The sequence below is a fragment of the Ailuropoda melanoleuca genome, chromosome 1 (assembly GCF_002007445.2).
Source record: "Ailuropoda melanoleuca isolate Jingjing chromosome 1, ASM200744v2, whole genome shotgun sequence".
In the NCBI taxonomy this organism is placed as follows: domain Eukaryota; kingdom Metazoa; phylum Chordata; class Mammalia; order Carnivora; family Ursidae; genus Ailuropoda; species Ailuropoda melanoleuca.
Genome location: NC_048218.1, coordinates 12,474,080 through 12,496,665, shown reverse-complemented (window position 1 = coordinate 12,496,665; position 22,586 = coordinate 12,474,080). Strand labels below are relative to the sequence as shown.

At 35.5% G+C, this 22,586-nt stretch overlaps 1 protein-coding gene across 2 annotated transcripts in view; it reads right to left on the bottom strand.

The window, feature by feature from the left end:
* Positions 1-22,586, bottom strand: part of SCAF4 (SR-related CTD associated factor 4) — a 56,020-nt gene that overhangs the window by 17,057 nt on the left and 16,377 nt on the right. For both annotated transcript variants that reach the window (XM_034656331.1, XM_034656335.1), the window contains exons 2-15: positions 17,199-17,282; positions 16,276-16,320; positions 14,590-14,751; positions 13,318-13,453; positions 12,638-12,777; positions 11,866-12,042; positions 7,548-7,726; positions 6,783-6,891; positions 4,992-5,156; positions 4,378-4,463; positions 3,522-3,712; positions 2,513-2,613; positions 1,964-2,077; positions 869-1,025 (exon numbers count right to left, since the gene is read on the bottom strand). In XM_034656331.1, coding sequence (XP_034512222.1) covers positions 869-1,025; positions 1,964-2,077; positions 2,513-2,613; positions 3,522-3,712; positions 4,378-4,463; positions 4,992-5,156; positions 6,783-6,891; positions 7,548-7,726; positions 11,866-12,042; positions 12,638-12,777; positions 13,318-13,453; positions 14,590-14,751; positions 16,276-16,320; positions 17,199-17,282 — 1,846 coding nt within the window. The remainder of the gene's footprint in view (positions 1-868; positions 1,026-1,963; positions 2,078-2,512; positions 2,614-3,521; positions 3,713-4,377; positions 4,464-4,991; positions 5,157-6,782; positions 6,892-7,547; positions 7,727-11,865; positions 12,043-12,637; positions 12,778-13,317; positions 13,454-14,589; positions 14,752-16,275; positions 16,321-17,198; positions 17,283-22,586) is intronic.

Genomic DNA, 22,586 nt, shown 5'->3' with positions numbered 1-22,586 from the left:
CATACCAATAAGTGGCAGAGACGGGACTCAACATACACACATCCGGCTCTAGGGTCTATGTTCTTGTCTGGATTAAAAATCCCAGGAGGGAGAAGCAAGATTCTTTTTACTCTGACCAGAATGCCTGGCACATGGTAGAGCCTTGATACCTATTTCCCTGAACAAAAACCTAGCTCTACCCTTAAGTGAAGGCATCACGCACTATGGGGAAAGAGGTCAAGATATGGGAATGGCCCAGCACTGTTTCACTTCTTTTTGGCTCTCAAACTAACTCTGCTTGCTTGAAACTCCTTTAATCATTTACTTCTATTTTTGCCATACCACCCTGCAGTCCTCCTTGCCCAGCTATCTATCAATCTCCAGGTCATGCCCACACCTGCTGCTCTTTTCCCCACTGTAATCCTACTGTCAATCTGCCATTTTTAATATTCATGGCACAGGTAACCTCTTTGTCTTACGTGTTTACTTTTGACTGCTTCTCTGGAGATTTAAATGCTTTCAAAGAAATTATTATGAAGCACTGGATTAAAACGCAATACTAGTAAGGTCAGTTTAAGACTCATTTGATCCATTAGGTTTTCGCAGTGAAAAATTCTACTTACAATCTACTTACACTATAATTACTGATTAACCCCACAATCAGCATTCTTTCAGTTATGTCTGAATCTGTCTCACTAAATAGAAGTTGCCTTAAGGGCAAAGACCACATGTCTTATTTAGCACTGTTTCCTCAGTTTATAATGAAGAGATTGGCACATAGTGGGTACTTGAAAAATCTCAAAAATCACTTCCTACTGCGAAGAAACATTTTTTATACGTACAATCAAGAAAACAGATGAATTTTAGATGAAATTAAATACTGCTTTACCTGGATTAAGTGTATCACTGTCCAACATTCCTCCTTCACAAAAACTCTCCAGTTCTTCAGGCTTGACTTTGTCCCATGGAATATAAGTAACACCCAGTTCTACATCCCAATACTGCTTATAATCTGCCTTTATTCCTTTGTTTAAAGCCCAGGCAATCTATATCACCATTAATCAAAATATAAAAAGAAAGGAAGGGAGAAGAATGTCAGTTTTGAGAGTTAACTGTTTCTCAAATTTCTAATCACTCAAACTTGGAGGCAAGAGGGAAGCAATCTGGCCTTGCTATCCCCGGATTTCACTCTGATGCCAGGAAACTGGTTAACCTTTTCTCCCACTTAGTGCCAATTTAACTGGCATTAATTCCTTATCCATTCCTCCAACCACTTACTTCTCAATTTAGCCAACATAAAATTTAGAGAAAAGGAAAATAATATTTATCAGGAAAAGGCTGAACAGTCCAGCATACTGGGGACCACTTTCCAAAGTCTTGGACACCTTGGAATTATTCAACATTAGACAAAATCCTTTGGCAGTGCAGTCAAAGGGTAAAGTGTTACGACAGTGAAGAAATGCTGACTCTAGCCCCTTATGGGAAGAATACCCATGTATCTACATCCTTTTCTCTATCTCTGTTAAGTATTTTTAATAGTTTATTCTAAGAATGAGATGGCAAACTTAAATAATGTGCAAAATCAAGGGGCACCTGGCTGGCTGAGTTGGAAGAGCATATGATTCTTGATCTCGGGGTCGTAAGTCTGAGCCCCACATTGAGTGCAGAAATTACTTAAATAAAACTTTAAAATTTTTTTAAAAAAAAGTGTAAAATCAAAAAAATCTTGAATGACAAAATCTTTTACTAAACATTATATTTAAAGCACCAATTATACCTTGATGAACCTATCTACATTTTTTGTTAAAAAACGAAATTCTACATGGAAGCTAACATTTAAAATTTTATGTTAATGTTCAGGAGATAACCTTTTTAAAAAAGATATATATGAAATACCTCAGTGTCCAAATTTAGTTTTTAAAAAGCCAAGTAATATTATGTGTTAAATTTTTTAAAAAATGAATTACAAGGTATAAAACTGTACCTTTATGGATTTCTGGTTCACTTTATAGTTTCCTCGGCTCAGTTTCTGCAGGGCACGATAAGCATCTTGCCTATGAACCATAACAATATAGGCACAACCTCTGGGAGGAATCATCTGCTCCAAAACATTTTAATAAAAATATAATCAAATCAAAGAGCAACAAAATAAAATAAATACTAAATAACCAATTCCAACAATCCCAACCCCCCTGCCCCCTACCCATCCCACCAAGCCAGGTTCTATAATCGGGGATTAAGATATCATAAACTGGCAATTCAAGTTTGGTTTCAACTGCCAGTTTTTAATAAACCTACGGTTCTCCAAGCTTTGTTAATATAGGTTTTTTTTAGAAAAGGATTTCACATTATACTTGGTTATCTACGAAATGTGGTTAAATGCAGAAAGTGCTACACATGGACTCAACACCTACACTAGCCACATCTTCTACAAAGCTGGGCAAATTTTAGTTTGGGTCTTGAGTCCTTAATTTCATAAAATGACATTAATCACACCTGTCCACTGTCATTACATAATTTAATAAACACTCACATTAATTGATTCAATTGGACCAAACTCTTCTAAAAGACTGGCAACATCCTGTTGAGTAGTCCTTTTGTCCAGCTGTCCCACCCAGAGTGTAGTACTACAAACTTAAAATAAAATTATAATGATAAAAATATACACATTTGATAATGAGCAGCACTGTACTTTTCTACAAAAAGAAAATCATTATAGAAAAAATGCACAGGTCCTATGATTAACGTAAGGTTAAGTAGCAAATCACATATACATCTAAAAAATTCTAGAAAATTGTGGTAATACTTCCAGAAATGGAATGATAGTGAACAACATAAGGGTTGAAAAAACCTGGCCCTTTTGTGGTCAGATCTAAACTGGGGCCAGAGATGCAATAACCTGCCCAAGGCCACCCTTGGCAAGTGAGCAGCAGAAGACCCGATCCCAACTCTCTCGAACAAAAACCAGTCCAGCGTTTTTGTCCACTAAAACAGCTGTCCCTCTCCGACTGCTGAGTGTCATGGACGGTTTTTCTCTTATTTGTGTCCTAGGTAATAAATCTCCCAGAATCAGAAGCGCTACATATGCCCTACTTGTATTATACATTAAAATTTTAGTAGTATCTACACACTTGTATCATGAATGAATGGGTCTAGCACACCTGATTAAACATATTCTAAATACATGATGAGATTTAGGAGATAATGCAAGCTAATAGATTCTGTAAACTGTAAATCTTTAAAACAGTTAATCTGGAAAAAAATAAAACTTTTCCATGTATAGGAGAGCTAGTTAATTGCTTTCCATTTCATATATTAAATTCAAGACATGCTATCACTTTATTCCTCATCACTATTAGCTAGGTTCACTCCTTTTTGCGGCTTTACAGCTAGCTTAACATACCAAAGCAAACTCAAGGGTTGTATGCCAAAGCACAAACAAGAAACAATAAAGCAGTATTTTGCTAACAGTTGTAAAACATTTTACACCCAGAACACGGAAAAAAATAATTCAAGAAGTCTGAACGTAAAGGTTAATTTACCACTCGCAGTTTCTGGTTTGATTTGAGGAAGGCCTTTTTGTCGGCGTTCTCTTTCTTTTTCTCGATCTCGCCTTTCTTGGGACCGAGATCTAGGAGAATGTCGGCGTCTATCTCTGGACCGAGATCGAGAACGTCGATGACGGGACCTTCGAGATCTAGAGCCAGATCGAGATCGCCTTCTTTTTGGTGACCTAACATTTTCACAAGGGGAAGAATGGATAGAACAGAGAAAAAACTGAAAATGTAAGCGGGTATTAATCTGAAAAAGATATAACTAGGTAGTTTAATGACAGGACATGTAATAATTCAATAGCAGGGAATTCATTTAAAAAATTTTAATATGTTGCAAGTTAGAAAGCATGCACATATTTTAAATGAGATAAATAAGGTTGTTAGCTTATAAAAGTATCTCTCATCTTTGGTAACTCGGTACTATACTCAATTATGTACTGGGGAGTGTAAGAAGCTGTCGTCATTGAGATAGACTGCTACTACTGGTATCTTCTCAGTTAACTTCTTTTCTGCAGCAATTAAAAATGATATCTGATTATAGTTTTACTTGTTATCTTTCCACTTTTGTTGGCTGATAAACTTGTAAAGGAACTGTGAATACATAATTCCTATCATTCTATGCATATATGCATGCAGGCATTGAAGCAACTCAAGGGGAAAAGCATGGGTAAGATGACTGACCTTAGTTTTTTAAATTACTACTTCTGCTCCCACTCTACATGTACAGACATACAAATGTACTAAATGCTATTTTATTAATACTGCATATCTAAAAATAATCCAGTTTGATTTTAATCTGTCTCCTAAAACATACAGGATTGGAAAAACATTGTCTATCAATTACCTGGATGCTGACCTAGATCTTGACTTTCTGTTATCAGACAAGTGCCGCTTAACCTCTTGAATACAAGGTTGTTCTACTTCCATTTCCTTTAAAAATCAATAAAAAACAAAAACAACCACCCATCATTAAATGAGAGAACTTGAAATTATAGAGGCAAGATGACAAAATCTAAAAAATGCTAAATTACAAATCTCTTGCCTTGAAAGTTTTATTCTGGTTACTTGACACCACATTACGAGTTTAATAATGACTGTCCATCAGTGAAAAGAAAAAATTTTTATGTGGTCTACAAGATTAGAAGAAACACTTCTTTACTTCTGGAAATTCGTTATTAAGTTACATATGATTTTACTAAACCATTGATTACAATGGTAAAATAGACATTAGTTAAGCATTCTATACTTTATCTCAATCCTCACAGAATCCTATGGAAATTGGTGTTATTACTATGTCCACTTTCCAGATGAAAAGCTTTAGGCACAAAAAGGGTGAATATGTGCCCAACAAATAGTCTTTCTTCACATTCAAAAATGAAGATAACAAGCAAACACGCAGGAATCTGCACATAAGTCAAAGCAACCAAAAAGATAACCAATCTGAGAATGAAGTTTTACCTGATGTGCCTTCTGTGTAAGTGGTTCATTCTGTGCCTGAAAAGAAGCTTGGAAAGGCTGCTGGACAGGTGGAGTTGGAGGAATCACAGACTGAGCCATGGGAGGAAATGGAGGTGTAGGAAGAAGGCCAAATCCTGGCATCTGTCCATTAGGAGGAAGTGGAACCTTTTGTTTTTAAAGAAAGCATGTTAGATTTTAAGTAACAGCTACCAAAATAATTCAGAAAGCCCTTAGTTACTTGACATAAAACTAAAATATCTTCAACAAATTTCGATCACAGAAAAACTGTATTGACACACAACGATTAATAATTTCCACAGGTATAATACTTATCTGAAGAACTGTTACATATCCAAGTACTTAGGTTAAAAATTCTAGAACTCATTTTAAAAATTATATATACATAGGCTTGACCTTATATATTTAAAGGCATAATTTCATTTATATGGGGAACAATGCGACAGAATAAACTTAAAAGGCAGAGAGGTACTGTACTGAAAACTGTCTCCCTTCAACTTCAAAGGCAATTAAACCTTTTGGAAGGGAGAGTGACTATAGCATTGACGTATGGGTTCACTTTTTAAAAATTTACTCCAAGGGGAATTTCAACTAATATCCCTACTTTTAGGGTTTAAATATCATAATAATAATGAGAGTAAACCACAATGTAACCTATTTCTGCATGTGCCAATCCAATACCGACAATATTAAAAATATAATCATAGGGACGCCTGGGTGGATCAGTTGCTTAAGCATCTGCCTATGGCTCAGGCCAGGATCCCAGCGTTCTGGGATCAGGCCCCACATCAGGCTTCCTGCTCAGCAGGGAGCCTGCTTCTCCTTCTCCCTATCCCTCCCCTTGTGCTCTCGCATTTTCTCAAATAAATTAAATCTTTAAAAAAAAAGTGTAATTATAACATCACAAAGAAGTATTCCTTCTAATTTATTTATAAAATTTCAGTAACCATTAAACATTTGGAAATAAGTCCACAGGTTTTCTTCATATTTTAAACAAGCTTATAAAATACTTCTCTAACTTCATTCATCAATAAATCACTAAAATCACAGTATCAATTTCGTATTAGCAAATTACAGAATGGACCAAAGATGATACACCTAAGAACATGAACATACTCTAACGAGATTTCTGAGAACCCTTTCTAAACCAAGGATATGAAGTAGTATTTCCCAAGGCTGGTTATAAAACAGAAACTATACAATTAAAAAAAAAAAAGGAAACCAGATTCTTTAGATTTGGCTTTAGCATTAGATCCCTACCTCTATAACTTAGCTGTGCAGTCAAATTTAGGAAACTCTGAATAAAGGATTTGCTAAAATAAACCCAATAAACAAATCCCTACTAACTTCTTGCAATTTTCCAGAGTACTATGTTCCTTTCACTGCAGATCTCAAACTATACTCTGAATGCTGAGAGCTAAAAACCCTCTAAAACATCTCAACAACATTTACCCCAATAAAGCTCCTCACAAGGGAAAGAGCTGCGCCATTAAGCAGGCCAGGTCCCTGAAACAGAACTATAATCTCTCTCTAAACGATTTTAACAAAAATACCTATTATTAAATTATAAGCATGTAATATTTAGTATGCTTGTTTTAATTAAAGCTTTTTTAAAAAAAAAGTCAATTATATGCTCAACAGCTTTGACTGCAGCTGCAGTACTACTTAGTCAAACACACAGCTAAATAAGAGTGGCCTGTGAAGTGCAATCCATATGCTCTAATGAATAGATCTTCACATTTTAAAACTCAGCAGCAAGAAAAATGTGTATACCTGATGGTGCACTGGATCCTGCTGTATTGTCATCATTCGAGGCTGAAACTGATCCATATTTTGATGTTGTGTATATGCTGGCTGCTGCATGCCATCTCCAGGAAACCCACTAAAAAAAGATGAGCAATCTTCATTTTAACCATTCAAAAACACGTAAGATTCTAAGCCACATTTATACTACAAAGACATTAAGAATGTTGTTCAGGAGTCATTATTAACATCTTACTGAATCATGTACTTGCCTACACTAATTTACACATTCAGCATTATTCCCAACATAAAAGCCATTTTTAACTGTAAATCTGATAGGATCCCCTCACCATTCAAAAGAAAACACGAAATACCATAATTTAAAAAAATTATGATTATGAAAAATGATTTTGTTACTTTAAAGTTATAGCTCACCCTTGAACAACATGGGTTTCAACTGTGTGAGTCCACTCACACAGTTTTTTGGCTACAGTGTAATACCGTAAACATATTTTCTTTTGTGATTTTAACATTGTTTTTTCTCTAGCTTACTTTTATTCGATGAACAGTTGCAATACATAGAACATACAAACTAGGTGTACAGGTTTGGCTTCCGGTGAAGAATAGGCTATGTAAGTTTTGGGGGAGGCAAGTTATAATGCAGATTTTGGACTCTGGGCAGGTTGGCACCCCTACCTCATCACCACGCTGTGCCAAGGGTCAACTGTACTTGTCTTATGCCTTATAATGATTCCCAACTCTGTATCCACCGAGAAGCACAGCAAAGAAACTTACAAGGGTGCCTGCGGAGGGGAAGCAGCAGGTGCGGCGGTGGGTGCAGCGGCGGAGGGCGCTGGAGGCGCAACAGCCACAGCAGGTGTGGTGGCGGCGGCGGCAGCGGCGGCGGCATCTTCCTTCTTTGATTCTTCCACAGCTTCTGGCTCATCATCATAATCAAATCTATCAAGTAGCTTCTGGAATAGTTACATCAATATTCCATTTCAAAATTGGGATTGGGAAACACTACATAAAAGCCTTGATAAAAACAACAGATGCTTCCTATCATCTATGATCCCAGCACAGTCATGTACCATCTCACGTTCCCACTCCCCCTTAGGACCTTGGTTCACAGACAAACCACTACTACACAAATGCCATCTGAAAAAGAATTTTTTACTCTGCTTTTCTTCACCAACTATAAATGCAGTGTTTTCTTTGATTATTTTCTATATGCTTATTTTATAGTTAATTTAGCAATATAAATATTAAAATACTCTTTTTAACACACTAAAAACTTCTGGAACTTTGCACACATGAAAATGGGTGTACATTTTCAGTTAACTGTAAAATGTACCAAGACTCATCTAATCACTATAAATACCTGAAGAAAAATGTCTGTATGCTGCTTGCACAAAAACATACTAATATGACAAAAAAGAGAATGATATAGACAGGGCTATGAAGAACTTACTACCTGGGCACTAGTTCCTTCCTTAAAACTTCACGGCTCATGCCAGATTATCAGAAATAAGGAAGCAAGGAAGGAACCTCAACACGTCTCAAGATCACATGTCTAGAAGAGCCATTTTTTAAAAATAAGATGACACCTGTTCAGAAAGGATGGAAGGTAACACCACAAACACCTCCTCCTCCTCCTCCTACTACTACTACTAGTACTAGTACTACTACTACTACTACTAATACTACTACTACTACTAGTACTACTACTACTACTACATACTCTGTTTAAATATCTACATATGATACTTTATCACAAGAAGCCCGCAATGTAGACATAGTTTATGATAGAGTTTCTTCTTTTTACAGACAAGGAATCTAAGGCCCAGGTGATTAAGAGACATTACTAAGACTGCACAGCCAGCAAATGACAGAACTGGGATGTGGACACTGTTCTTTTTTTCAAATCTCTCAGTCTGGCATTAAACAAGCAGTTTTTTCCCTCAAGCTGTATCCATTCTGGTAATGGATTTTCAACTTCAAATTCCTAAACTTGTGTTGTTCTGTGGTAGTTCTGCCTAGAAATTCTAGTTCTACTTTACTGGGCAATGAGATTTCTTTTTTTTTTAAGATTTTATTTATTTATTTGACAGAGAGACAGTCAATGAGAAAGGGAACACAGCAGGGGGAGTGGGAGAGGAAGAAGCAGGCTCCCAGCGGAGGAGCCTGATGTGGGGCTCGATCCCACAACGCCGGGATCACGCCCTGAGCTGAAAGCGTCTGCGCTACCCAGGTGCCCCTGGACAATGAGATTTCTAAATTAAAGGAAGGGAAGTCCCCTTCTTAGACAATACCGTTTCTTTCTTTGTAATTCTAGGCCATGTCATTAAAAGTTCTTGTAGTAACTAAGCGCTCTAATTATGACCCAGACACCTTGTTGTCTTACACACATTAGCATATCTAACCCTCACAGCAACAGTAAAGCCTAGGCACTGCCATCACTATTTTACAGTGCTGCACGCTGAATATTTAAGTGACTCAGCATCAAGACAGAGTCAGTGATGGGAGTCGAAATTAACAGTCTAGACTGCCCACAAATAACAAAACTTGTCTTTGCTGTTTTTTCACATATAGATATATTGTTTAGAGTTTTAAGTTTTATACCTATTGCTTTGGAAAATGAAGAAATTAAAAAATTAAACTGAGATCCCAAAAGACATTTTTGTTGGTTTTTAGGAAACTGAAGATCTATGAAGCAGCTGAAATGAACTGTTCCCAGTTAAGCTGTTCTAGCTTAAAACAGACCTTTTAGTCAAAGGAAAAGCACAGAATTTCCTTTTCTAAACTTCATGTAACTGACAATGACCAACCAACCCACTTGAGGTAACACACTAGAGGAATTACAATTCAAATTAACAACAACAAAGAATTCCATTAGCATTACTGTTACTCAACATTTTTTGAAGTCCTAGCCACCAGTACAGTAAGAAAAAGAAATAGGTATAGATATTGAAGAGGAAAAGTCAACTGCAGTAACTACCCAGAAATCTGAGAGAACCAATTAGAAAACTAAGTGTTTAATATCACGACCATTTAAAAGATAAACAGGAAATACGACTAAATATCTTAGGAATAAATGATGTAATAAATGTACGAGACTTGTATGAAGAGGGATTTTATTTTAATAAATAGAGAACCTGTGTAAAGTTCTTGGTACTTCTTAAATTAACCTATAAATTCTAAAATTTATGTTAAAAGTTCATCTTGAAAAGTACCCTGTGATGGTTAATTGTATCAATTTGGCTAGGTTACAGTACCCAGTTGTTTGGTCAAATATTCACCTAGATGTTTCTGTGAAGGTCTTTTAAAAAATGTGATTAACGTTTAAATTAATGGAATTTGAATAAAGAAATACCCTCCATAATATGGGTGGGCCTCAACCACTCAGCCAAGGCCTCAGGAGTTAAGAACTTAGGTTTCCCGAAGAAGGAATTCTCAAGACAGCAACACAGAAACTTTGCCCTGTAGAATTCAGATTCAGAACTGCAACATTAACTCTTACCTAAATTTCCAGCCTGCCTTCTGCCCTACAAATTTCAAATTTGCCAGCCTCCACAACTCTGTCAATTTTAATTCCTTAAAAAAAAAAAAAAATCAACCAATCTCTCCCTCTCCCCTTTCCCTCTGTGTGTATGTAATACTTGGAAATGAAATACGGGATATAGTACGTAAGCTGCAAGTATTTAAATTGTTATGATGCAAAAAGAATAGTATTAGTGGGACACAACAGAGTCCAAATGTCCACAAATAGACATAGAAAAAAATGAGAATTCAGAATCCAATGTATGACAAAAATAGGGAGAATTGGCTATTTCCAAAAAGTTCAAGATTCAACTATCCTGAACCATATTCTAAAACAGGTTCCAGATGGAATGAAGAGACAAACATAAAAACAAAAATATAAAACTACCAAAAGAAAATATAAAATTAAAGAAATATATACTCAGGGAGAGTTTTCCTCAACTCTGAAGGAACATACACAAAATCTGTTCCAAGCGGATAATTGCTTCCCTTTTTACTTTAGAACTTCCTGTATTGTGTTCCCCCCCCCATAAGCATGTACTCCTTTTCGACTCAAAATTTTACCCAAACTTCTTTTAATCAGTAGTTGTTCATAAACCACTAAGATATAATGACTATTATTTACCAAATGGATTCCTAATTTGGACTACCAGCAATAAAATTTTTTAAAATTCTTAAAATTAAAATCTGGAAAGAATAAAACATTTTAGAGAGGATTAAGCTAAAAATTTCGCTTAGTTCTAGGGTTTTCAAACTTTTTTGTTTTTGGCAATGAGACCAATAAAATAAAATTGTATATAGTCATAAACCCAATAAATAAACAAGACATAAAACAGCTAAGATAGAGTTGTCTGGGTTAACATTTCTACAGGAAGCTCTGCAAATCCAGCATACGTATATCCTAAGTTGCAGCTCCTTAAACATGCCTACAACAGAGCAGTTGGAAGACACTGATGCAACAAAACGCTCAAGTTATACATATGGTAACTAAGTTCTAAGAGCAAAAAGTAAAAGGTAACTTAAAAGTCCGTCAAGAGGGGAATGGCTAAACTGTGATGTGTACGTGTAATGGACTATTACTCATAATAAGCACTCAGTAAAAATGTAGATCTCAATCTACTAATCTTAACAACAACAGACAAGAGGATTAAGATCGAAACAAGCAAGTTAAAAACCCTGTGTATATATATTTACATATTATGCATAATACACGCATACATTATGTATTATAATATACATACATTTTAAGACCAAATAAAAAACCATATCCACAGGAAATGAGTTCAGAAGAAATATACAGCAAAAATTTATAGTAGATATCTCCAAGTATGGAGGTTAATGGTGAAAGTTCTGTTTACTTTTCTACGTCCTATTCACTGAAAATTTTTGCAGTGAGTATATATTACACACTTATAACCAGGAAAAATAACCAATGTTTTGTTGTCAAGGGGGAAAATCACTTAAACTACAAAACAACAAAATGAACAATCCAGAGAGAAAGTAAGGAAGTGACTTCCATATCCCAACTTGAGTGGTAGAAACAGTTAAGGTGGGTTATGTAAGAGAAGCCTACCTTGTCAAATGCAGTTTTTTGCTCAGGCGGGGGGAAAGCAGCTTTTTGTTCCGGTGGCTGTGCAGGAGCTGTCTTTAACTGAGCTGTGATAGCCTGGACCTGAGCCATCACAGCATTGTCAATGGCCGGAGACTGTGGTTTTGGAGGCTGTTGAAAAGTCTGAAGGATCTGCTGAAGCTTAAAGAATGGGAAAACTGATAAACCACATAACAAAGTATAACCATAGTATCAAAAGTTGATTTACTGGAAAAAAAAATCTTAAAGGTGACTCAATTTAGCATAGACACAAAGTAAACTGGAAAAAGAATACACCTTTTAGTAAAGGTTAAGTCTGTTATAAATACCAGGGATACAATGTGTGTCATTTAAGGTTAAACACATATGCTGATACCTCAGCGGGCAGAAAATGACGGTCAAAAAGAGAAAATAAACTGAACTGTGAACAAGGTAAAGAAATGTTTTCTAGAAAAATATAAAAATCATCTCCAATCCAAATAATTTTGAAGTTAATCCGAAATGCTAGAATCATGAGCAACAATACCAACTAGCTAGCAGTTCTGAAGTTCTCTGCTCAGTGTATGGCTCCCTTATTTCTTACCTTTCCCACATTTCCCCTGTTATCCCTATGCCATTACCTGCCTAGTAAAGGCTTTTCTAGGTGAAAAGTAGAAATATTTCTTCCCTTGAATGTGCCCATTAGTTAAGAACGGAAAATAAAAACTGACAATAGTACCTAACTGCAAGGAATTTAAACTTGAGATAGGTAGTTTACCTGTTGACCTTGAGTTGTCTGAAACAGTTGGGCCACAGCAGCAAAAGCATCAGAGCTGGGCAACTGTGGTACAGTTGGTACAGAGTTTGTAGTGGCTTGGGGGGGTTCAGAAGAAACTTTAACCGGAGGTGGAGGTGAACCTAAAAAAGAAAAGGTCATTAAGACCTACAAAAACTTAAATCTTCACATTTTCCTTTTTAAACTCCATTAAGCTTTTTTACTAAAATAACATTCCATTAACATACAGGAAAAATAAAGATCATGGTACTAGACTCTGTACTATAGCAAATACATGAAAGAGCATATTTTTATTAGAAATAAGAATTGTGGAAAGAGGGGCGCCTGGGTGGCACAGCGGTTAAGCGTCTGCCTTCGGCTCAGGGCGTGATCCCGGCGTTATGGGATCGAGCCCCACATCAGGCTCCTCTGCTGTGAGCCTGCTTCTTCCTCTCCCACTCCCCTTGCTTGTGTTCCCTCTCTCGCTGGCTGTCTCTATCTCTGTCAAATAAATAAATAAAATCTTTAAAAAAAAAAAAATTGTGGAAAGAAAACCATACCTTCTAAGGTGTAAATTCAAATGTCTTTCTCATTGAAAAATTCCACCAATATAAACAGACTCCAAACTTCTCATATACAAAAGTTATACCATTTTCTAAATTCAAAGATATACTTGGCCATACCTTCATTATTAGTAACATTTTCTGCTACTGGGGCAGCATTACTGGTTCCTGCAGCCATGTCCAAAAGAGGCTGAATAATTTCAATTTTGAATACTCCATTTTTTTGCCAAAGGTTCAGCACACGAACTATTTTACTCTGTTATGTGTAACAAAACATGAATATGCAATAAATATTAGCATAAATAATGTCTTATACCTCTAACTAAAAAAGAAATAAATCTCTAAGCTAATATTTCCATCCTAAGTCTGTTTCATAAACAGAAAAAAAATTTTATCTTTAAAATTACAACTTGGTTAAAACTACTCTCATCAGCCTTTCTTCAGTAGTATAAACTAGAGTAAAAAAAAAAAAAAGAAGGGGGAAATAAGGGGGAAGGAACAGAAAATAAATATAACCTAGCTAATCAAAACAAATATAATAAACAAACAATGTATTTCAAGTGTTCATTGTATTTTATTTGTGATTACAAAGAAATACCATCACTGACAAAAAAGTATCTTAGAAAAGTAAATGAAACGAAGAATTTCTTCAGGATGATTTTAACAGTTAAAATACTTAAGAAACTGGTCTGTAACTGTAGGTAAGTCATTTCATGGCCCAGTAAATATGATGAAGGAGATCCAGAAAAGATGTGTTATTCATGGGAATAACGCTCTGTCCTACTCAAGAAATGATCTTTTCTCTTGTATATTTTTCCCACAAGAACCACCCTCCAAGAATATAAATACAGAATCCACAACACTCAAATTTATGTACTGTTTGCTGTAAATTTCTTCCTTCTTCTGAGTAGATTTAGCAGTGTATTTCTCCCACCTACTGGGAGTCCAGTTATTATGTCTGTAATGTTCTTCTACTTTTTTATAGTACGTAGTAAAATCAACTATAAATATGAGGAATTAAATACTGTAGTCTGATTGCTAATGAATACCATCTATGCTCCAGCCTCTCCAAATGCTGGGGAAAGGCATCAATTACTGGTCCCTTCCTTCTGGAATAACCAACAATATGAGATGAGTACTGTGCCTTTTTCTACGGCAGAATTTATCACTCACCTACAAGTAAATCTTTCCAACTCCTTTTTCAACAGTACAACATTCCAGAAGAATTTCACAAGAAAATACATAAACATGAGATGGCCACAACAGAAAACACTGGGTTTTGTTTCAAGTTCACAGAGATCACCCTATAATTCTCTTTCAAATACATAATATACATTTAGATTTAAATAAATATAGAAATACAAGTTTTAATTTAAAAATTATTAGCTATACCTTATCTTCAGATGGACAAAGATATAAATATTGGAATGTGGCAGTTATGTTTTTAGAGAATCTTGGCCCAAAAACATCTTTATCAGTTCCAAACTGATGACGAGACTGTCGCACAATTGAGTCGATTACATATAATCCCGGAACCTTGTACTCCGGTTTACACTACAAAGATCAAGATGCAAAGTTAAATCAAGAAAAGCAAAATCACAATTTGACACCCATTAATCTCCGTTTTACAAAACTCTGTATATCCAGTGACTGTTTCTATTTAGAAATTGCTTGAATGTTTAGCTCTCTTATTGGCTAGCTTGTCAAATTTCCCACAGGTCTGTACCAAACTACCAATTCTCTTGATATTTCAGACCCCCAATATTTTACTTTTCCTCTGATCCCTCTACCTCCCCGCAATTTCCCAGAATCAACATTACTTTACCAATCCCTAAGCCACTTCCACACAAATCCACTTATTATGATACTCTCTACTTCAATTCATTGTGCTTAAAAAAATAATTTCTACCTTTTAAAGTTATCAAAAAGATAATTTTAACAACATCAATTTTAATTCTACTCAAGTATTGTACCAGAGAAAAAAAAAACTTAACAGAGAGATCACATTTTTGGCCTATCAAATTAACAAAAAGAAAAGAGAAACAGATACCTATATATATTTCCGATGGTACCACCTTTATGGATGATGATTTAGCAATAAAAGCAAAGCTTTATTTGATCCAACAATCCTACATCTAGAAATCTGTCATAAGGAAAACCATTAAGACGCATCTAATTTTTTCCTTAAGGCCAGCCACTGAAGCGAAAATGTCCAAAAGGAATTAGATGAGTAAACTGTGGAAACAATCATGCAATGGCATACTTTTTGCAGACGTTTTATGATAAATTCAGAGGGAAAAGCAGGTTATCAATGTCACCAGTTTTTCTTTTATGAATGTATGTGTACGTAAGTAAAAAAATGAGTAGATCCAAATATAAATATCATAGTAATTTGGGGCGGTGGCATGTAGGTAATTTTAATTTTTTTCCATTTTACTTATTTGTACTTCGATTTGCTACTATAAAAACTTCTACTGATCATTTTTTTGGTCTGTTGGGACTCTAACTCCTCTCTCTCAGCTAGTATTCAAAGGCCATGGATCAAGGACAATGCCACACACATTTATTGGTATGTACTACAAGGCACAGCTCCAGGTTGGGGGAGAAGACAGAGATGTCTACATCTCTGTTCTCAGTCCTCTGGTGAGACAGATGTGTGCTAATCACATGGTTATAAAGCCAGATACAACTGTAAAACTGAAAAATGATTTAATTATGATAGGAGCAGGGAAAAGCCGAAAAAACCTTACAAAGTTATTTCACTTGAAATACTGCAAGTTAAATATCAACGAAGTAGACAGGGCAAATGGCAGAGGAGGCACATCAGACTCAGGGAAGGGTCATGCTGAGTACATGGGAAACTTGTTGAGTACCTACCTCATACTAAGTGCTCAATCAAAATTGCTATACATTTTTGTTTTGTTAAAAAAAACAAGCTCAATCAATTAACCAGAACACCTAGTGACAACTTTTTTTTGTAGAGTGGCTTTAGAAGCAAGAATCCAAGTTACAATTTACAAAGTAAATTACAAATACCGATCATAACCAAAATGAGGTAATAATGAAATGGATAGTTACCTTCTTGATGAACTTTTCTACGATTTGAACTACATGCTTATAAAGCTGAAAAGAATTAAAAGAAAATTACTGTACAGTTTACATATTTCTACATATTCAGTAATATACTTAGAAAATACTTAAAACCTTAAAATTTGCATAATCTGAATAATTCTCAAAATAATACTAAATGAACCATGACAAATAATCCCTAGTCAACAAGTGAACAATCATAAATCAGAATTAACTAAAACCGAAACTACAAAAATCCCCCTGAAAAGAAGGTCCTTTTCTTAGATTTCTAATCAATAAACCTTAATAAAGCAGTGTATTCAGGCAACTTTATGAAACAGGTTAAGAACAGTGAACTGGAATTAAATAATGCAGTTTCTAAAGTAAGTCAGCTGTTTAGGTGTGATCTTGAGGAAAAAAACTGAACTTCATGGAGCCTGAGCTGTTTTTTCTTTTTAATAGAAATATGAAGCTAATACTCAGCTGATTTATGACAAGAATTAACTTAAAGAAAAATTCCCTTTCATTCTACTCTCTACTTATGTTAATTCAACTTTCTGACACACACACACAAATCAGCAACTATGTGAGGCAATAGGAGTGCTAATTAGCTTGACTGTGTAAATCATTTCATAACGTGTATGTGTATCAAACCATCATGTTCTATTATATTTTTAAATCTATTTGATTTTGTCAATTATACCTCAACGAAGCTGGAAAAAATATAAGGGGGAAATAATAAACAACAAAAAAGGAAAAAAGCAGGTTTTGAAATACTATGTTACAGTTCAAATATACTATACTGTATTATCGCATCTTCAGCAAAAGCTAGTTAGTGCTCTTTGATTCAGGCCTAGGCTAACAGGATGAATTCTCACATTTAACAATATTTTCAAAATTTCAAAAACATTTTTTCAAATTTATTTTCTTACCTTAATAGCTTTAATAGCAGCTTTAGTGATAAGAATCATCTTGGCTCGAGAGATGGGTGGTTTCATATCCATAAGTGAAAAGAGCTTAAAAAACAAAAATAATTTAAAAATTAAAAGTTGGAGGTCAATTCCCCCCAGGTCTGCAAAGATAATGCAATTTATCAACTAAAAGAATAACAAACTTTTGGAACGAAGTTGAACAATTTAGCTAGTAAAGAAAATCCAAGCACCTTCCTATATACCTGCAACACTACCAAGAAAATACCAGGGGAAAAGATATTAAAAATAGCAAAAAGGAAAAGAAAAAAACATTAAAAAAAATACAAAATCTGTAACTGAAAAACCTATAAAATTTTACTTAAGAACTCAAAAATAATTTGAATGGAAACATACCAGGGGTTTCTGGACTGAAAGTGGCAACAATATGACTCAATATTTAATGCAAACCTGAGATTTTGGAGAACTTCAAATAATTCTAAGGGTCATCTGGAGAAAGATGTATTAAATTAGGCAAGAAATTTAAAATGCTGGAATTCACCATTTCTTGATTTAGCCATGCATAAAAATGGCACCATATTTAACAAATCTCATGACAGTAAATCTAACAATCAGGTGCTCCCCATGAGATTTAACCACACACGCATACTGCTTCCCTCAAAGTTTAAATCCAACCAAGACATAATGAGAGCCCATAGAGAGTTACAAAGATAAAATCCTGACATTAAGAAGCTTACATCTAGCTTCTTAAATTCTTCTCTGTTTGCTTTTGCTTTGGTTAAAAAAAAAGATTTATTTATTTAAGAGAGAGAGCGTGCATGCTCATCTGCTCATGGGGGATGGAAGGGAGGTAGACAGGGAGACCAGCATACTTCCCACTGAGCAGGAAGCCCATGTGGGGGCGCCATCCCAGAACCCTGAGATCATGACCTGAGCCTAAACCAGCAGTCAGAAGCTCAACCAACTGAGCCATCCAGGCACTGGTTTGCTTTTGTTTAATCATGGGCACATACTCACCCTAGGACTTCTCAAAAGATAATTTGTGGTTTATTTGGTTTTTTAAGCAGGCTCCACCCCCAGTGTGGAGCCCAACACAGTGTGGCTTGAACTCACTACCCTGAGATCCAGACCTAGTAGAGATCAAGAGTCAGATGCTTAACCAACTGAGCCACCCAGACACCCCTAAAAAGATATTGTGAAGTAATTAAGTTTCAGGGTTTTATATGAATCGTATTTCCATTTCTTTCCAAATAATGCTGATATCCCAAATACGTAATCTTTAAGACACAGATCTTTACTAGATCACTAAAGATGTTAACCTGAAGTATAAAAGTCTCTTTTCATAGGGTAAATAACCCTATTTGGCAACATATCCTAAAAATTCAGAGAATTTTCAGTTTTTCACACAACTACAGACACAATGAGACTATAGCTAACAGTAACAGTAATATTAGAAAAGGTATGGAATGTCAGAGATAATCAATACAAGAACCCGATACTCTGGTTTAAGCAGAGAAAGGTAGAATTCTTCCATAGGTAATACTAAGATAAGAAAAAAATGGGAGAAACAAAAAGATATTAACAAAGGAATTTATTTATTTTTTTAAAGATTTTATTTATTTATTTGACAGAGAGTGAGCACAAGCAGGGGGAGAGGCAGGCAGAGGGAGAGGAGAAGCATGCTCCCCTCGGACCAGGGAGCCCAACACGGGGCTAGATCCCAATCTGAGCCAAAGGCAGCCACTGAATCAACTAAGCCTCCCCAGGAGTCCCTATAGCTCCCAGTAACAGCACATTCATACACTTAATACAATACTGCTTAAGGATTAAATACATACAAGACTATTAACTATGATGGGGAATAAAGACAAAATATCAAACAGGCATCTGTGCCTGTCTATATATTGTATTGACTCAGGGATAATGACTAAACATACTAAATTTAATTTGGGATGGCTACTGAAATTCAGGCAGACATGAGAATATGGATCTTGAACATAGAAAAGGTCCAGGCTAGAAAATGAAAAGTCACAGAGTCAAAGCCATGAGTATGGGTGAGGAAAAGTTTGTAGTAAGAAGAAAGCCAAGAACATATAAGCTAGAGTATATAAAAAATGCCACTGTGGTATAGAGAAAGGGGTTGCACAAATGAATAATACCAGGCCAAATACCAGAAATTAAAGGCATTTGGCATGGTCAACGGTTAAGAGTGCAAACCAAACCTTGTTCGGTTTGACTATTAAGTGGCTGAACAGATACCAGTTGTTTTTTTTTTTTTAAAGATTTTATTTATTTGATAGAGATACAGACAGCCAGCGAGAGAGGGAACACAAGCAGGGGGAGTGGGAGAGGAAGAAGCAGGCTCATAGCAGAGGACTGATTGTGGGGCTCGATCCCACAACACTGGGATCACGCCCTGAGCCGAAGGCAGACGCTTAACCGCTGTGCCACCCAGGCGCCCCAGATAACAGTTTTTGAAAGTGATTTCAAAGTCCAACTGGTAAAGAAGTGGCAGGTGAGGAGGTTGAAATGCAGTTTTGGATCATTTTTCATTAATTTAACAAATTTCTGAGTGCTTAGGAAGTGCGAAGCTCGGTGACTGGTATGTAGAGGAGGCAAAGGCATGTTTCAGTGCTTTACAGATGACCACCGCTAAAATACCTCTTACTTGCGAACACTGCGATGCCTTTATCACATTTAAGTTTCTTTTTAGATTTCTTTACCTTTCCTTTACAAATGCCTTTCTTAAATATTAAAGCTGAAAATTTGTATTTGGTATAATTTGTAAGAAAAACAACACTACAGGCAGAGGAGTTTCAAAACTGGAGGTTTAAAAAATTACCTTTTAAAAGCTCAATGAATGTTTATTTTATTGACTTCTTCAAAGCACAAATTCATCAGTCTTTACCTTTCAGAAGGCAAAAAGGTTCCCTGATATCTAGATCAATACCTTCACTGGCCACGGAGACCCAGAAATTACGCTGAAATTGATATACCTTACTCTGACTATGTGCACTGACACTACCTATTTAAATAGAAACACTAATAGCTGTTGTGGTAGTTAGACAATATAATTCCATTTTACAGGTGAAAACACTGAAGCACAAAAGTTCAAGAATCTGCTCAAAATCATAAAGCTAATTAGGTGGTAAATTTAAGCTGTGGTCCACCACTACCCAAAGCTCAAGTTCTTTCCAATAACTACCTAACAATAAAGAAATCATTTCATTAATACTATAATACATTATCCTGGATGAATGAATAGCACACAGACATTAAAGATGATAGTCTACACAAGTAAGTTTAAAAAATTATATACACACACACACGCATGCATGTAGGCCCAAGTAAGAAAGTATACCAATATGTAACTGTTATGGAGGGATTGGAACCAAAGACTTAAAGAAAACAGGAACAAAAACAAAGACATAAGAGGTAAAGTGCTATGTCCAGCCAAGCAGTAAGTCAGAGGTACTAAGTCCTTAACTGGATATAGAGCAAAGTTGAAATTTAATATTCTTGGATATGAAAGAGTTAATTGACACGTTGGCTGAGGAATCTCTAAGAAGTATACAACCTTGTGGTGATCTAAAACTCAGATTATAGTTCCTGAATTTTTAAAAACAATAAATTTCTGTTAAAGTAATGATAAGAACACAAGATCAATAATCAACTGTCTGGGAAATCCTGACACCTGCTAGCTATGAGAAGTTGTTTCTTTATCTGTACAATGAAAATAATAACCCCTACTTATTAAGGGGAGTTTAAAACAACACATATAAAAAGCACTTAATGCAGCACCTAGCACAGAGTAAGTATACAACAGACATTACCTATTATTACCACCACACATAATTTTGTTGAAAGGAGAAAGACTCTGGAAATAATCTAGGAGTGTTTTTCAAACTGTGGGCTGAGATACATTAGAATATAAAAATGAGCTTAATGGATGAGACAATTTTTTTAGTGGAATAGAATAAAAAATAAACAGCATTGTACACACCAAGGGTAAGTACTATTTGGTGAAATTTCTCAGTTTTGTGTGCGGGTATGTATGCAAAAACACCTCTACGTAAAATTATAAATCTTACTGTAGGGGTGACAGTCAAAGGCAATGACTCAGAGAAAAATTCTTTTGTTTTAGAAATGAGGGAAATAAAGCCCAAACTAACTGCTGTCAACTTTCAATAATGAACAGATTCTTCAAGCCATTAACATATTTCTTATGAACGAACTGTGGGGAAAAAAGCAGACCATCAAGTTAGAAAAAAATTTCATATTTTTCAATCAAGTTTAGGACAGACAGTATATATAGAGTAGGAAGAGGGGTAAAGATAATTTGGGCTCTAGTTATTTCTGACCAACATCCAATCTCAGCTGACAAACTTCAAGAAAAAAGCCTATTGGCTTTATATAAAAGCGTGAGAACCATAAAATTTACTATAATTCCAACAAACTCTACTAGTGAAAAAAAAATCAGGTATTTGGATATTCTGGGAAAAGTCAGAAAGACCTTGTTTTGATTCTGGGTCCAGCCATGTACACAGTTCTGGGCAAATTACATAACTCTGTAGGATGCAGTGTCCTCATGTGTAAAAAAGATGGTAGTCATCTACTTCAGAGGTTTCAATGAGAACTGAATTGGTTTTTGCAAATGAAATGACTACTGTATCACCTGCAAGTGCTCAATAAACATCACCAGGAGCAGCACTCTCCCTACTATTACAGCCTCTATTCACAATTAGTGTAATCTGTCAATGAAAACAAATATGTCAAAGCAGCCAGAGAAACCCATGCAATTCTCATACAAAATAGCAGAAGCAGTAGGGCGAAAAAGGTACAAGACCCCGGTGGAAGGCAAGAGTAGAAAAACACACTTTGCCAGCAACAGATGTGTTTGGCTTTTTGCTGTCACTAGCTGAATGACCAGAAAAAGTATAAATGTGAACAGTCTTGCTACATGACATATAGAGAAGCCTGATACACAAAGCAGTCTAAAAATTATGAAGAATGATTCATCACGATCCCTTGTATCAGTAAGGAATAGTTTCAAGAGAAGGTAAAGTATGAGAATATTTGGCCTGTAACACCTGTTGAATTCAGTCTGAGGTAGTCAAAGTTACATGATACTCTGCTATTTAACAGTATAAACTTTGACAAGTTTAGTTAACCTCTCTAAACTTCAAGGATCTTTTAAATATGAAAAGGGGGATTAACAGTATACATTTCATCTCATAAGGCTATTAAGATTAAATGAGATAATATACATAAATCTCAGCCTAGTACCTGACATACAAGTGACTCACTAAATAAAGCTATACACTGCCTGGGGAATCTTTACACACACACCAAGTTTAAATTTTTTGTTATGGCTTACTGTAATATCTTTTT